Genomic DNA, 17612 nt, shown 5'->3' with positions numbered 1-17612 from the left:
GAACCAATTGTCCCTCAGCATCTCTCTCCCACTTGCCCAGACACGAACCGCATCCTTGTCTCACTCTTCTTTCATCAGTGCAAAAGTATCCAGTCTTGCTATCTTCCTCCTCATTTCCCTCTTGTCTTCCTACACATTATGAACCAAAGTATGTTCTCCCAAGTCTACTGATCTTGCACATTCAATTCTGCAACTTTACAAAAACAAACTAAAAACATAGATGTGTGCTTATACTTATGAACCTTCTAATCATGTTCATTTCATGTACTTACAATTTTTCTAGAAGACAGTGGGTTGATTCTGATTGATATTGACCAAGGGCACACAGCTTAAAGGATTTGGGAGAAGATTAAATGACATCATATATTGCTGAATGATGAGGTTCTATTTACCATAGGTGTGTTTGACAGATTTATGGATGTCTCCATCCCAAAAGAATTATAAGGAAAGTAAAGTTCTTCACCCTGAAATGGGTCAGCTTTCCAAAAAAGTGAGTTATCCAAAAGACTCATTCCCTGAAGTGACTAGGTAGTTGAAGTTTTACTGATATTCATTCATTCATTCAGTCAGTCAGTCAACAAATACTCATTGAGAGCCTTCAAGTGCTAGGCTGAGGATCCCACAGCAAATATATCTCAGGGAGCTGAGAATGTGTTAAATTTTGAACTGTAATAAAAGGGGGCATGTGATGAGCTCAGAAAGGGTCATAAATGAAGGGTTTGGGGGCTCACTCAAGGAAAGATGAGAGAAGGCTCCCAGAAGCATACTGCTCGGTGCTGGAATAGCGGTTCAATGTGGCCTTGTGGAGAGGACACAGAAAGGCATGTGGTGGCTTCACCACAGTGGAGAAGGCCTGGAAGCTGGAAGGCATACACTGGGAATGGTGCATAGCTGAGGAGCCCAATGAGGCCAGGTAAGAGGAGAGGAATGGAGAACAAGGTTGGAAAAATGGGGTGGGGCCACACTGCGCTGAGTACTGAACCCCTGTGTGTAGGTGCATGTCCTCTAGGCTGGGGATCTACAGCTCTCTGTGCACCCCAACTCACACATGCAGGACATGCTCCCACCAAGCATCAGGATGACAGCCTGGTGGTACCTCTGCCCCTTGCCCCTTCCCCCCAACCAATTTTCTGAAGTCAAGGGATGAGCATGGGTCTGATTTCCAAAGACACCTCATCAGGCCTGTTCACCTGGGCTTTAGCATCCCAACGGTGGTCAAGGATGGGTGGGGAGGGCTATACTGTGGACATTTATGCAGCGGAGTGAGCCATTGCCTTGCATTTAGACCAAGCTTCTGGTGGGACATTTGTTGTTCGTTGTTTGTTCATTTGCTACCAACACCTCCAAGGGCTGCTCTGGACAAGCATTGGAGAGAGCCTGAGCTGGGGCTGTGTCCCCCCAAAGGCAAGTCTGAATCTGAACCCCCAGGGCAATGAATGTGACTATATTTAGAAACAGGATCTTTGAAGATGCAATAGTTAAGATGAGGTTCGTCCAATATGACTGGGGTCCTTGTAAGGAGAGGACATCTGAGGTGCCCCACACTTCACTCAAAGCATCTTTCCATTCCCTCAAAAAGGTTGTGGCATGCTGGGTAGACATCCAACTCAACATCATGCAAAATCCTGTCTTAAAGCATCCTGAAGATGAGACCTTGCTCTCCAACTGAAAGTTCCCATCCAATGAAACACCAGGTCACGGTGTCAAATGTGGGCACCCTCTCTGAGAGCAAGAAAAGATACACACCATGCTTTTGTTTTCCTCGTACATTCATCTTTAAGGCTCTTTTCCCCAGCATTCCAATAAAGAGAAATAAGATGCTCTGCAGGTTGATATAAGGACAGCAAGTGAAGGACCAAAGCAATCACTGGGATATGTAAATCCAAAAGAACCGTGAAGCTGCCTTCGTGTGGCAAACTACAAAGGAAACAAAACCAGATAGGCAGGAGCTGCTGGGCCAGAAGTGGAGCACCACAGGGGCCCCTTCTGCCCGTGACAGGAGGCAAGAGTGGAGCTCGCAGATTTCCTCACTTCTTGCTGGTGAAGGAGGAACAGCTGGAACTTGAAGATAAGCAGAAGAAAACAGAAGTCCCAGGGTTAGACCTTGATTTGCAGCAGCCAGAGCCCAATGTCTACTGCCTCTGAGAGGCTCTGTTTTCCTGACTGTTTGACAGAGTCATTTAGAATCATGGGAGTGGGGCAACCTCCCAGCCTACTGCGTTGAACCTCCAGGGGCCACTTTAGCCCTGCACCAACCTTTACTAGATTGCAAAACATGAAAAGCAGATGCAGCTGGGAAAGGGGTTAGGTTTCCCAAAGTCTCCAGGCACTGGGTGGAGGAGCTGGAAGACAAGACTGATAATTCTTCCCTGCTGGGAGCTCAGAGCCTGCTCTTTGGAGCCCAGGATGCTTGGAGACTGGGGAGGAGCAGAAGCTGGGACCCTCTCCTGGCGTCACTCCTCACATATCAACATAACTAAGATGACAAGAGATTCTGGGGACAGATTTAGGAAAGCATCTGCTGGGATCATGAGCTTACCCAGGGTTGCAACTGCCTTCTAGAGAGAAGCACCTACCCCTGCTCCTGCATTAACTGTGTTAAACTGCGAGGCGGTTGCCAAAACAGGGTTAAGCCTGGTGCAAGGATTTTATTAGAGGGAACCAAGAGAGGGTGGGGACGAGGCAGGTGCTAAAAGAGGATTAAACATGCAAGGATTTTATTAGAGAAAGTGTTGGTGTGAGAGAGAGTGGAGAGGGAGCCCGGGAAGGCTGGGAGATTGGCTGACCTGGATGCAGGATTGACTCCAAGTGAAGGATGGATGGATGGAGGGTGGGAAAGTGTCCAGACTTCCCTGTGGTCTGAGGAAGGGTCTCAAGGCTGTCTGAGGAGTTCAGGTCTCCCAGGAATGCACCTGCGTCCATCGCTGGGGAAGGGGGGAGCAGCTGGGGGCCGCCGGCAGCTGTGCAAATGTGGAGACGGAGGTCAGAGCTCAGGGGTTGGGGCCCCTCACTGCTGCAGCCACCCCCTCCTGCACAATTAAAGCCAACATGAGAATCACAAAAGTCTAGGTAAAACTCCCTCTGAAAACTGGAGGCCCCTTTTTTCTATGAACACCATCCCCCAGCAAGTCTTCCCGCGTCTCACGCAGCATGTGCCCCTCCCGCCCCTTTCTGGGGTCTTTGCCTTGGAAGACCAGGGGAGGGGGCTTCATGAAAAGGATGTGGGGTCCAAGAGGTGTGGGGTCCTTGTTACCGTCACAACAGATCTTGAACCAACCCAGACCCTCGCCCATGTCGCTGGGCTTTCCCACCACACTGGTCCATTTAAACATAGTGGTACACCTTGGAAAGGTGTGCAGAGCCAACGGTATTGGCAACACACAGTGGCCCTGGAGGATGTCAGCATCGGGCAAGACCAGGGAAGGCTGAGCCGAGTCTCTGTACCAGCTTTGCAGTTTTTCTGTGAATCTCTAATTCCTTCAAAATGAAGAGTTTAAAAGTAAAAGCCAGAGGCTTAAATAGCATGGCATGGAAACTCCTCTCTCCCCTCCTCTCTCTCTGTAGGGAGTTTTTAATTTGTTTCTTTATCCTTTTTTATTTTGGTGAAATTCACATCACAAAATTCACCGTTTTAAAGTAAACACGTTGGTGGCATTTAACAGGTTTGCAATGTTGTGCAAACATCACCACCGTCTCATTTCAAAACTTTTCATCTTCATCTCTGTACCTGTCTGTCTGTTGCAGAAGACAGAAAATAAAACACATCTTTTAAATTCTCAGCTGGTAAGAGAGAGCAAGGTGAAGATTTGTCCTGAGAGAGCAAGCAGCTCATTTGCTCAGCAGGTGCCCATTGGCTCACAGGTTTGCGCTGCCGTTATCACCTTTGCATGAGGAGCCTGTGCCTCAGGCTGACGGACGGACGGACGCGGAGCAGGAGACAGCTCCAGCGGCCTCACCTCGGGCTCAAAGACCCCACCAAGGTAAGAGCTGACCCGGGTCCCCTGGCAAGCGGGACGAGGAAAAAGGCTCAGGGAAACCTTTGAGGGAAATAAATGAAATATTCTTTTAAAACTTTGGCCAACAAAAATCACCAGATGTTGGGGGTTCCCCTACTATTTTGATGTGTTCAGATTATTGGATACCCCATGAGAGTCAACAAATAGTAAATGTGGAAAACAGTTGTGGAGCTACTTTGGGAAATCAAGAGAGAAAAAAGGTACAAAATGCAAATGGCAATGTTGAAACAAATTAGGTGTTTTGTCTTCCTGGTGGTTTTTAGCGTGAAGTGGCCCCAAGTCCTGGGTACCTATTGTCAGCCTGAAGCGGGTGTCCTTGTGGGATGTGTGTGTGCACTTTCTAGGGGACAGGAAAGCTGTTTAAGTTCCAGAAACCTGCTGGGCACGCGTGTTTGGGGATCCAGGTGTGCTTTTCTGCATTGTACCTTAATTTCACAAAAGGCTTGAAGCAACTACAAAACAAGAGTTTTTAGGCTTCCCTTCCATTGTAACCTATATATCTTGTAAATAAGTTTAAAAAACAAAACAAAGTGAACTGTCTGCCAAAGGCCTTAGAGCATCAAGGAAGGCGTGGAGGTTGTTTGGCCGGTAGGAGGAGGAAGAGGAGAACTTTCTCCCGGCCCTGAAACCCACCTGTCAGCCAAGGCCTGGACCCCGGGGGGATGTGGGGTGCCTGAGGGACAGGAGCTCACGGCTGAGGTGGGACGCCTGCGCCAGCCCACTCGACACGCCCCTCTCGGGGTCTTCTCCCTTTCCTCGGCGCTCGGCGTGATGCTCACACTCACGGAGAATTTGTTGGGCTTGAAACCCATCATCAAATTCTGCTTACAAGGCATATCTCGAGTGAGCAATTTCTCAGTGACAGTGAGCAAATTAGACATTTCCAGGGGCCAGTGGGAGGGAAGGGGGGAGTTCATGCTTAATGCACGCAAAGTTTATACTTGGGGTGACAGAAGTTTTGGAAATAGAGGTGGTGGGAGCACATCATTGTGAAAGTGCTTCATGCCACTGAAATGTACACTCAAAAATAGTTCAAATAGCAAATTCTATCTGTGTCTATATATATATAGAGAGAGAGAGAGGGAGAGAATTTGGTAAATATATATACTCATATGTACATATGTATATATATATATATAACCATAATATTTTTTTAAAAAAAGGAGGAAAGGAAGAGTTTTCTTAACCATTTAAAAATAATGACAGAGCTTGTAAATATAATTATTTACTACAGAAATTATAAATTTAATTTATATAATTATAAATATAATTTAATAAATATATTTACTATTTAATTTAATAAATACAATATAAACTTTATAATTTTTAAAAATTCATCTTTGAAGAGCATGTTTTGGGGAGGAAGGAGGAAGCTGTGATCATGATCCGAGGATGGGAAGTCCCTCATTCTAACGGGTGCCCCACGGGTGTTCCTGACCCTGGGAGCTGGGGCTCAGGAGTGAGTGGCATCCGGACAAGGCAGTGATGGTCTGAGAGGGTGGGAGGAGAGGCGGGCACGGGGCAGAGGCTGGCGGGACCCGGGGCTCGGGCACGTGGCTCCCCGTGTCCTCCTGCCACCCCCAAGCCTCTTTCCCGCTCCCCTCTCGGGGTAGAGGGGCTGAGCTCTGAGCCCCCTCAGCTGGTTCAGCCCTGGCTGTGCCTACTTCAGAGGAGCCCAGAGCCACCTGTCCCCTACTGCCCCCCCCCCACCGCCGTTTCCAGGTAGTTCGGTTGTGGATGATTTTTGTTTCTTTCCTGTGTTTGTGTACTATCCACTGTTTCAGTATTTAATGTGTATGGTTCTGTAATAGGATGGTAGAAAAACAGGTAGGGAGAAAGGAGGGAGGGAGGGGGAGGGAAGGATGCAGGCAAGGAGGGCAGGAGAGAGAAGGAGGGCAGGAGGGCCAGGGGCGACAGGGGTAGGAGGGAGAGTGACACGGGAGAAAGGAGGAGAGCGAGAGAGGGAGAGAGAGAAGGAGAGAGGGAGAGAGGGAGAGAGAAAGGGAGAAGGGTAAAGGGAGAATGGGAGGAAAGGAGAGAGAGGGAGAGAAGAATGGAGAGAGAAAAGGAGGGAAAAAACAGCAGAGAGAGGGAGGGAGGGAGGCAGATGCATTTGAGGAAGGCAGGAAAGGAAGGAGGGAAAGAGGACGGAGATGGAGAGAGAGGCAAGGAGATGAGAGGCAGGGGAGAGGGTGAAGAGAGAAAGAGAGTAGGGAGAGGGGCCGAGGCCCAAGCCAGGAAGACTGGAAGGGAAGAAGGCAGAGTCAGGAGGGCCTGGGGAGGGAGAGAGACCCTGAGCCGGGCGTCCCCACTACTAAGTAGGCAGTGGAGCTCCTTTGCGCGCAGGCAGGGATCCCTGTCCCGGCGCCCCTTCTACTATCCCCCACTCCCCCATTCCCATCGCTCCTCTCCCGGGCACCCAGCTCTTCCCGGACGCCTCACGCCCCCGCGCCCCTGTCCCTCGTGGTCGCCTCGCGCCCCCGCGCCCCTGACTCTCGCGGGCGCCCCCTGCCCCCGCGCCCCTGTCTCTCTCTGACGTCTCACGCCCCCGCGCCCCTGTCCCCCGCAGGCGCGCCTCTGTCGGAGGATGGAGCGGAACGTGACCAAGCCGGACAACGAGACGCTGCAGATGCTGCGCAACCCGACGATCGCCGTGGTGCTGCCCGCCGTGTACTCGCTGGTGGCCTTCGTCAGCATCCCGGGCAACCTCTTCTCGCTGTGGGTGCTGTGCCGCGACATCGGGCCCAAGTCGCCGTCGGTCATCTTCATGATCAATCTGAGCATCACGGACCTCATGCTGGCCAGCGCGCTGCCCTTCCAGATCTACTACCACTGCAACCACCACCACTGGGTGTTCGGCGTGCTCCTGTGCAACGTGGTGACCATCGTCTTCTACGCCAACATGTACTCGTCCATCCTCACCATGACCTGCATCAGCGTCGAGCGCTTCCTGGGCGTGGTGTACCCGCTGGCCTCAGCGCGCTGGCGCCGGAGACGCTACGCGGTGGTCGCCTGCGTCGGCATGTGGCTGCTGCTGCTGGTCGCGCTGTCCCCGCTGGCCAGGACGGACCTCACCTACAAGGTGGAGGATCTGGGCATCGTCACGTGCTTCGACGTGCTCAAGTGGACCATGCTGCCCGGCGTGGCCACCTGGGCCGTCTTCCTCTTCACGCTCTTTGTCGTCCTCTTCCTCGTCCCCTTCGTGATCACCGTGGCCTGCTACACCGCCACCATCCTGACGCTCGTGCGCGCGTCGGGCCGCTGCGGCGACGGGCAGAAGCGGCGCTCCGTGTGCCTGGCGGCCGTGGTGCTGCTAGCTTTCGTCACCTGCTTTGCGCCCAATAATTTCGTGCTCCTCGTGCACATGGTGAGCCGCCTCTTCTACGACAAGAGCTACTACCACGTGTACAAGCTCACGCTGTGTCTGAGCTGCCTCAACAACTGCCTCGACCCCTTCGTCTACTACTTCGCCTCCAAGGAGTTCCAGATCCGGCTGCGCAGGTATCTGGGCTACAGCTGGCTGCCGGCGGACAGCACGGAGACGCGCAGGGACAGCCTGTTCTCCGCCAGGACGCTTTCCGCGCGCTCCACCTCCAGCAGCCACGCAGACCTGCCCGAGGCCGTCGGCCGGTCCTGCCTCAAAAGGCAGGAGAGCGTGTTCTGACCCCGTAGCAGCCAGCCGGGGGGAACACGGAGGGCGAGCTGAGAGCGTCCGCCTGCCCTGGAAGTTTGCAGAAAGCAGCGTGCGTCCCGGACAGAGAGCATCCCTTCGCCCCAACCCAAGTCCCTTTCACCTGTGGCCGCCGCGCTGACCGGCTCCCAAAGACAGCGATTCCGGGAGATGGGAAGCAAAGCGGAGGCACACGGAACGCGCGCCGCGCCTCCCGCAGGGTGCTGAGAGCGCAGGCGCACACACAGAGTCGGCGCCTGGAAGGGAGAGCCCAGGGTCCCCCAGAAGTCGGCAGGGGCCTGCCCAGGCTAGTCCGTGCCTTGCGACTTCACTCTCCTCGCCTGACCCCACCTGGGCTGCCCACCTGTTCACGTGAGTGGAATTATCTGGGGAGACCTGCCGTGGTCTGGGGTCCCGGGCAGCAGCCCCCAACCAGACACACACCAAGCTTTCTGTTTATTTCCTCTCGGTCACTCCGGGCTCTGCGACCGCTTGAGAGGACAGTGGACCCCTTGTCTTCACATCTCTCTGGGAGCCCAGGGGTCTCTCCCCCAAACCCATGACCCCGAGGACCCACCACAGAGACTTTCCATCGTGCCTCCATGTCTACTGAGTGTTGCAATGCCCAGAGGATGTACCTCGGACCCCTCCCGAGTGCCTGAGGGTCTCCTGGTGGGAAGTGAAGCTGCTGAGGCCGAGCTTGGGGATGCCAAACCTCAGCACCTGCAAAGGGGCCTCGCGATGCAGCAGCTTTCCTCGGGGTTCCCTGCACCTGTTTTCATCCCAGGCTCAGCACCCCAGTTCCCGGCTTGGGGGCGGGGTCACTTGCACTGTCTGCTTTATCCCCTTTTTGGCAGTGAGCCCTCCCAGAGTCTCTGCAGGGTGCAGACGTGGCATGCCACACAGGACTGTTTTGAAACTGGCATCCGATTAGGACGTGGATGTTGGAAAGCGTGCTGGAGGATGCGTGTCCCAGCCCCTTCGATGCCTGCAGATGGAGCCAGCACTTGGGCAGGGGCTTTGTCTCTCATGCCACAGCCCAGGGCACACCTGTGCGAGCCCCAACACCGGAGCTGCTTGTGGAGGGAGACAGGCCAAGCTCCTGAAGTGTCTGGGATGCCAGGACACTGTGCTGAGTCACACCAGTTTCTGCTACTTTGCAAATGCCAAGACGAAAACATGCTGTTGGAGTCCAAGACTGCCTTGAGACAGAAAAACAGCCCCACAGCCTGCCTGGCAGGAGCTGGGGACCTCCATGGCAGGGTGACTCTGGGGTAGCCAGCCCCCCACAATTGGGCTTGAAATGCTACACAGGACCCTCTGTGTGCCTGTGCAGCCCTTACTGCTTTGGGAGACAAAGAGATACATGTGTAGGGCCCTGAATACTGGGACACCCTCCCCCCCCGCCCCAATTTCATGTCCACTGAGAACCTGTGAATAGGACCTTCTTTGGGAAAAAAAAGGTCTTTGTAGATGTGGTTATGGTAAGGATCTTGAAATGAGGCAATCCTGGATTACTGGCAGGGGGCTAAATCCAATGACTGGTGCCCGATGAGAAGAGGGAGATTTAGGGGAGAAAGCCATGAGAAGTTGGAGGCAGAGCTTGGGGTGATGCAGCCACTAATCAAGGAATGCCTGGAGCCACCAGAAGTTGGAAGAGGCAGGAAGGAGCCTCCCCTAAAGCCTCTGGAGGAGGCATGGCCCTCCCACACCTTGACTTCAGACTTTTGGCCTCTGTAACTGTGAGATGATAAATTCCTGTTGTTTTAAGCTCCCCAGTTTGTGGAGCTTTCTTATGGCGGCCACGGGAAACCCAGACACACTTTTGAGCCCTTTAAAGTCCCATGGCCAAGAGGGTGGGATGGAGCACTGCTTCCTGCTCAGGGACAATGGACGCTTGCCGGAGGCCTGCCTGGTGGAGGCACCACTTGCCCAGTGGTGATCCTTGGTGACTCCGGCATAAAGGCTAGGTGCAAGCAGTTGCCAGGACACTCCAAGATCTCTATGTCTCACAAATGTGCTGCCTTCTCTGTCCCCAAAGACCTAAAGTCAGTGGCTTTGGGCGCACCGTCATCTCACCCGGTTTTAACTTTGGAACAATGCTGTGAAGCACATAGAGCCAGTGCTTTTATTTTAACTACAGCCCCAAAGTCCGATGCCCCTGGAGGTGGACTGAGAGGCGGCGGCCGGGATTCGAGCTGCAGCTCCTGGCTCCCATCTCCTCCATCCTCCCACCAAGCCCCAGAGATGAAGACTGTAATGGTAAACACAAATCAAAAACAGGAAAACAAAGAATGAATTTAATGACTTTTCCCTGACGCAAAAAGGGAAAAAGACATCCTCCCCACTCCCTTTTCTTTCGGTTTTTACATTAGAAAACATAACTGTAAATTCTTCTCCATCCCTTTGAAATGTATATAAATCTTTTTTTAAAGGTTAAAAAAATTTCACCACTCAAGCACGTCTCCTCCAGGAAGGAAGCCATTTCTTTGAACTGTAATCAAGGATCATATTAGCCCCCAGTTTCCCAGTTTCTTGGAAAGAGGTGAGCACAACTTTGGGGCATGGAGGGGAGCTCCTGGATCCAAACTGCAAACCTACCTCTGCAAACCTAAAGATGAGAAATATCTTGAGACTGTAAATGGGATGGGTTGTACCTGCTCAGCTGCATAAAAAGGGTGAGCTCTCTCTCGCTGTTTTGCAATCCCTTTAGCACATGGCCAGTGATGCATTACATTCTGCTTTAAAGCTTATTCCATAATAAAACTGCTTTTCATTCTCTTCTACCTTTGTGGAGAGGTTGCTTGGGTTGGGAGAAGATTTTGATTTTAATTATATTTCCCCAACAGCACTCAGCACCTAAACCCAAGTTCTGAGGTCTACAGTATCTTTCTGCATTTAAGTTACTTGACTGGACAGTAATATGTTGGCTTTTCTTCAATGCTTTTTAAGCCATTTTAATCCCCTGGGTTGACGCACCATCAGTCACTCTAAGGAATGACCTCTTGGGGAGCCCAAGGCCAGGCAGGAGAAGGAACTCAAAACTGGCATTTTCTGAATCTGGTTTTGCTTCTGGCTTGAAGGACCAAAGATCACTTCACTCGTTGCGGACGTCCAAGGTTGGCTATCCAGCTGAGGACCCTCCCCACGCGTGGTCCTGGAACACAAACCAACTTGCCTTCTTTGCACCCTGCTGACATGCACCTTTGGAGGCAGCAAGATTTGTGGATGGGGTAGGCAGCTGCAGCTCGGGGGTCCCCTCAGTCCCCCTCCAACCCAGGTCGGGGCTGCCTGCAGCCACTGCCCACAGCCTTCCAGAGAGGACGCCTTCCGTCTTTTGGCTCTGGAAACATCCCCAGAGGGGCAGCGTCCATGCACATCAATCTAGAATGTGCAGAAATCTTCAGGACAACACTGAGATTTACCTGAGACCCGAGTTTCCTCACCTGGCCGACTGAGATTGGGCAATGCTGACCAGAAGCTGAACCCTAGAAAGCAAGTTGGCTTTAGCGGCAGCATCTGGAGTCAGAAACCCCGAGTCAGCAAGAAGTTCTGCAGCTCATCTCCCACATGCAGCGAGTTTTCTGTGTGTGTGCATGGATCAGATGCAAAAAAAAAAAAAAAAAAAAAAAAGCTGTGAAAACCCCAAACCACCTTCAAACAGCCTGATTAAAAGCATGACAGTTTGAATTCAGAGAAAGTCTGTCTAGGTAATATCCTTCCCAATGGGGTGTGAAATGCTTGTAACTCTTTGAAGTAAACAAAGGAGTGAGTTTTCGATGATGTTGAGGATGGTGATGATGACGGTGATGGTGGTGATTTGACTGTGCAGCTACTTGGCCGACATTCCTTGTAGCTCTGTGTAGAAGGGCCCCCAACTCCTCTGAATCTGCTCAGTCTGTCAGTTTTATGCATTGGAGGAAATCAGTCTACAAGTTGCAGCCTCAGAGCACCTGTTACTTTGTCTTCTCTCCTGAAACCTCCAAGTCGAGGGCTTGCTTTGCTCCAGTCTTAACCATTTTAACAAAGTTCTGGGGTGTTTTTATTTCCAGACACTGAGCCAACCTGCTCAGCTCTTTGGCGTGCATTAAAAGTATAAAACATTTGTGTTTCTATGGTGACCTGAAGAAAATGGTCTAGGGCTGGACTGTGGTGATGGCAGAACGCCTCTACAAATTTACTAAAAACCATTGAAGTATATGCACTTAAAATGGGTGAATTTTATGGCATGTAAATTATACCTCAATAAGCTGTTTAAAAAATCAGTGGCAGGATGGCGAATAGCGGCTTGTTCCAAATTCAGCAATACTGAACGTCCATGGTTTCCAGCATTCAATAATGTATTTTGCACAAATCAATGTCTTAGCGCGACATTTTCAGATACACATAAAAAAGCTACAGAAGACTATTTAATTCTGCTCTTGGTGGGAGTGGGGAGGCTGGCTCTCAGAAAAGCAAACCCCAAAAGATGGTCTTAATTTTCCCCAGTACTGAGGGGAGACAAGTTTATCCCCCTGATTTCTGAGATACATGCATTCTAAAGACACATCCCATTTCACATTCCAATCAATGCTTTATCTTTCTGATATGTAAATACCAAGACTTTCAAACTATGGCAGAATCAAATTCCTTTTTAAATATACAGCATAAATCAGGGACAATGGAACCCAACAGAGGATTTGAGATGAAGGTAAAGATTTTTGTTAATCTTGTTTCCTGGGATGTGGTTTTGTTAAAAAAAAAAATCCTTATCTGTTAGAGGTTCATGTGTAAGTATTCACAGGTGAAATGTTATGATGGTTGAAATCTGCTTTAAAACACTGCAGTAAATGCACAGGGGCAGACATCCACAATTTAGAGAGCTGGATGAAGGAAAAATGGCAAAATGCTGATTTTGATGATGGTTGAATCTGTGTGAAAGGAACATGGAGTTCATTCTGTCATTCCCTTTAGTTTTGGTTCATTTCAAAATATCTATGCTAAAAATGTGATATATTTGAAAATGTCACACTAAGACACTGATTTGTGCAAACTACATTATTGAATACTGGAAACCATGGACATTCAGAATTGCTGAGTTTGGAACAAGCCACTGTTCCCCATCTTGCCACTGATTTTTTAAACAGCTTATTGAGGTATAATTTATGTGCCATAAAATTCACACATTTTAAGTTTTTAGTAAATTTGTAGAGGTGTTATTCCATCACCACAGTCCAGCCCCAGGCCATTTTCTTGCCCTGCCCCAGGTAGCCCCATCTGCTTTCTGCAACTATCGGGTTGTCTTTTCTGTTTATTCCATATACATGATGTGATGGTTTGAAGCTCTACATATCCTGGAAAAACATGTTCTTAAGCTTAATCCATTCTTGAGGGTGTGAACCCATTGTAAATAGGACCTTTTGATGAGATGACTTCAGTTAAGGTTGGCCCAGCCTAATGAGGATGGGTTTTCATCCTATTACTGGAGTCTTTTATAAGAGAATGAAATTCAGACAGAGAGAGAGAAAGCCACAGAGGCAGCAGCCTGAAGCTGATCATTGACAGAACCCAGAAGAGAAAGGAGAAGCCAGGAGAGACCGCCATATGCATTGCCATGTGGCAAGCTAAAGACCGAGGATCACCAGCAACCAGCCCTCAGAACACCACACACTGTCTTTGGGAAGAAAGCATCACCTTGATGACACCTTGACTTGGACTTTTTCCCAGCCCCAAACCATGAGCAAATAAGTCCCCATTGTTTAACCCAACCCATTTCATGGTATTTGCTTGACCAGCCAAAGAAAATGGAAACACATAAACTCACAACATGTGGGCACTGCATCTGCCGACTTTGGCTTGCCACAATGTTTTTGAGGTCCTTGCTTGCTGTAGCATGTATCTATCTGTCCACCTTGGTTCTTGGTAGTGTCCGAGTGTTTGGGTGACCACACTTTGTCTACACATTCATCAGTGAAGCCCAAGCCTTATAATCATCTTGGTGATTAGGAGAAACTGAACTTAAAGCCATTGTCCTAAAGGAAACCAAACTTTGACCTAAATCTCCAAAGAGGGTGCAACCAAATCAAAATATTTGAGAAATAGGATGAAGTGTCCAGCTCCAAAAACTCTGTTTCTATTACATTGTGCCATGAACATATTTCTACTCTCCAGTTTTACTCTTTCTGAGGTAGATAGCCAAGGAAAAGTTTTCAAGGCTTAAAAATTTCATAGTTGTTCAACCAGGGTAGAGATCGTTCAAGTTCAGATTTGTTACAAATCCTACACTTTTGACCTTGACTTTTTTTTTTTTAATTAGAGGAGTTGTAGACTTATAGGATAATCATGCTTAAAATACAGGATTCTCATATACCACCTGTTTGGGCTTGCTAAAGCTGCTGGAATGCAATATACCAGAAATGAGTTGGCTTTTCAATGGGGATTTATTAGGTTGCAAATTCACAGTTATAAGGCCATGAAAATGTCCAAATTAAGGCACCAAGAGGTAGATCCCTTCTCTGAGGAAAGGCTGATGGCATCTGGGGTTCCTCTGTCACATGGGAAGGCACATGACAATGTCTGTTGTCCTTCTCTCCTGGGTTCTGGTTTCAAAATGGCTCTCTCTTTCCAAATGTCTCTGGGCTTCTGTCTTAGCTTCTCTCTCCCCAAGTTGTCTCTGCCTCTTATCCTCTCATGGAGGGCTCCAGCAAGGAGATTAAGACCCACCTTGAATAGGTGGGTCACATCTCCATGGAAACAACCTAATCCAAAGGTCCCACCCACAATAGGTCTGCCCCTACAAGATTGGATTAAAACAACACAGGCTTTTCTGGGGTACATAATAGATTCAAACCAGCACACCACCCGATTATTAATCCCTGGCATTGGTGTGGGACATTTGTTACAATTGATGAAAGCACAATTTTATAATTGTACTATTAACTATAGTCCATGGTTTAACTAGGGTTCATTGTGTTGTGCAGGTACATGCATTTTTTTTTAATTTTTATTCTAGTACCATATATACAACCTGACATTTCCCCTTTTAACCACATTCAAGCATATAATTCAATGCTGTTAATTACATCCACAATGTTGTGCTAGCATCACCACCATCCATTATGAAAACTTTTCCATCATCCCAAATAGAAACGCTGTACCTTTTAAGCCTTAAGTCCCTATTTCCTATCCCCACCCCAGCCCCTGGTAACCTATATTCTAGTTTCTGACTCTATGGATTTGCTTATTCTAATTATTTTATATCAGTGAGATCCGACAATATCTGTCCTTTATGTCTGGCTTATTTCTTTCAACATGATGTCTTCAACCTTGACTTTTTAATTTCTTAAGTGTCTTTGGAAATCTATGGTATTCCAAAATTCCAAAAAGATTCTTTACTACCATTAAAATGCAAAATGGGCTCAGGGAGGGAGCTTACTGAAAAGCACGAGATAATGAGTAAAATGAAGTTGTTCCGAAGGAGGAGTTTTGACCCAAATCAGGGTTCACAATTATTAAGAACTTACTCTGGGAGGGGCACATCCAAGCCCCTCCCCTGTTTCCACTCATTCAACTGACCCTGAGGAGGTGGGTACCAGGCACAGTTTTCAGAAGAAGAAACTGAGGCACAGAGGGTGTAGCTGTCTGCCTAGAGTCCCAGAGCTGCTGAGCAGGAAAGAGGGATTTGAACTTCTTGTCCTGAGCCCAACCCCACAACCATGGAGCCAAGGGCTGGTGTTGTAATATCTGCTTAGCATCCAAGCATGTTTCCCTAATGACAGGCACCTAACTTGGGGCTTACCTAAGCCCACCCATCATTTCTTTCTTGCTTTTTTTATTCTCAGTTTTTGGTCATTTAACTGTAATTCAGGTTTTTCTTAGAGTGTAGACATCAAATAAAAACAAGGTCAGGACTCCAGTCAAACTCTTTTTCTGCTTACTAGCAATGCTGAGGAAAGAAGAAAGCAGAAATCTGCAATGAAAATGACTTTGTCGCTAAATGGATCCTGGAAGAGCATCGGAAAAAAGGGTGAAATGCTAATTCAGTCTGGATATTAGTAGAGTAGTGCACCGGTGTTAGTTAATAGTTTTGACAAATGTACTGTGGCTGAGCAAAAGGGAAATGAAAGGGGGACTGGGGAGGGAATATGGGAATTCTGTACAGTCTGTGCAATTCCTCTGTAAAGCTAAAATTATTCCAAAATAAAAGATCTGTTTTTCAAAAATGAGAATTTTGGCTTATCCACCATGACCACAGCAAACAAACATCAAAGAGTTGGGTCATGAATTCCAGCCCAAGACGGCCATCCGATTTGCAAGCAAGCCCACGTGTATTCTGTGTATAGAATTAAGCAGAAGCCTTTGGGACCCAGTTCTGCAGAACGGGGAGGAGCTGACCTCATCTAATGCTTTTTGCTAACACCACAAGGACTTCTCAAAGGTATTTATCTTTTAATAGATTTCTTTCAACTTTTCTTTCAAAATCTCTCCATGTTTTCTTCATATCAATAAAAACTAAGTTACCCCAGGGTTGGCAATGAAAAAATGAACCAGTTGGTGGGAGGGTAAATTTGACACCATTTCTGACGGGCAATGTGAAAATACTAACAAACAGCCTTACTCTTAACCTTTTTAGTCTAATACTCTGTGGCATGACTGGGAGATGATATAATTGTAATTGCAAAGCTGTTTACTATATATAAATATCTATAATGAGAGACCTTTAAGTAAATTAAAAGTTCAAGCAATAAGGAAATGAGTCTCAAAACACACGGGAGCCTCTTTTGGCGGGAAGTCCTGGCTGAGGTCAAATGGCAAATCTGACCTGGGTGTGCTGGGACAGTGAGATGGACAGGTCACCCCTTGGGTGTGTGTCCCATGAGTGGCCTGTGTAGGATGTGGGGGAGCTGGGGGTGGACAGGGATGGGGAGGCAGTGGAGGAGGGGGTCAGGGACCCAGCTTCTGCTCACCCAGCTCGCAGCTCCTGGGGGAGAAGGTGACCCTGGGATGTGCTGTGTGAGGCTGACAGCACCTTGGGGAGGGGGAGAGGGGCTGCCGGGAGGGGAAGAGGGGCGGCCGCTCGGCTCCTGGTGCCCTGAGGCTGCCCCACCCCAGCTCCCGGAGGTGACCAGGGACTCCCAGCCCTGACCTCTGGTGCATGAGATGAAGTGGGCTGCAGCTGCTGAAAGTTGTTTCAAAGACTACGCACTGACTTGTGGGGCAAACAGCAAGCAAAGAATGGTAAGTAACAAAAAGGGCAGGTAGCAATGCACACAAAATAAGTGATAGGAAGCCACATTGATTTATGTACACATTCATCTGCATCCACACATTCACATACAATACACATTCACAGATATATATACATACACATACAATACACATACACACCCCTGCAATACACATACGCACATATATACATACACAAATACACATACAATACACATACACATATATACATATACACATACACGTACAATATACATGTATACATACATACAATAACACACATATATACATACATCCAATACACATACACACATATATACATACACATAAAATACACACATATATACATACACACATACAATACACATGCACATATATATACATATATACATACAATACACATACACACATAAATACATATACACATATATACAAATACACATACACGTACAATATACATATATACATACATACAATACACACACACATATACATACATACATCCAATACACATACACACATATATACATATACAAATACACATACAATATACATATATACATACAATACACATACACACATAAATACATATACACATATATACAAATACACATACACATAAAATACACACATATATACATACACACATACACTACACATGCACATATATATACATACATCCAATACACACATATATACATATACACATATATACATATACA

At 48.1% G+C, this 17612-nt stretch overlaps 1 protein-coding gene across 5 annotated transcripts in view; it reads left to right on the top strand.

Annotated features, from left to right (window-relative positions):
• The window catches only part of P2RY8 (P2Y receptor family member 8), a 63234-nt gene extending 51914 nt beyond the window's left edge, over nucleotides 1-11320 (top strand). For 2 of the 5 annotated variants that reach the window (XM_037824606.1, XM_037824608.1), the window contains 2 exons: nucleotides 3862-3980; nucleotides 6586-11320. In XM_037824606.1, the coding sequence (XP_037680534.1) occupies nucleotides 3862-3980; nucleotides 6586-7680 (1214 nt within the window). In that variant the 3' untranslated portion in view covers nucleotides 7681-11320. Of the gene's footprint in view, nucleotides 1-3780; nucleotides 3981-6585 lie in introns of all 5 variants that reach the window. The other 3 variants (XR_005215022.1, XM_037824607.1, XM_037824610.1) reach the window with 3 other exon arrangements.
• Nucleotides 11321-17612: the final 6292 nt, after the last annotated feature.

Source organism: Choloepus didactylus, assembly GCF_015220235.1.
Source record: "Choloepus didactylus isolate mChoDid1 chromosome X unlocalized genomic scaffold, mChoDid1.pri SUPER_X_unloc1, whole genome shotgun sequence".
In the NCBI taxonomy this organism is placed as follows: Eukaryota; Metazoa; Chordata; class Mammalia; order Pilosa; family Megalonychidae; genus Choloepus; species Choloepus didactylus.
This window is presented reverse-complemented; position numbering and strand designations above follow the sequence as displayed.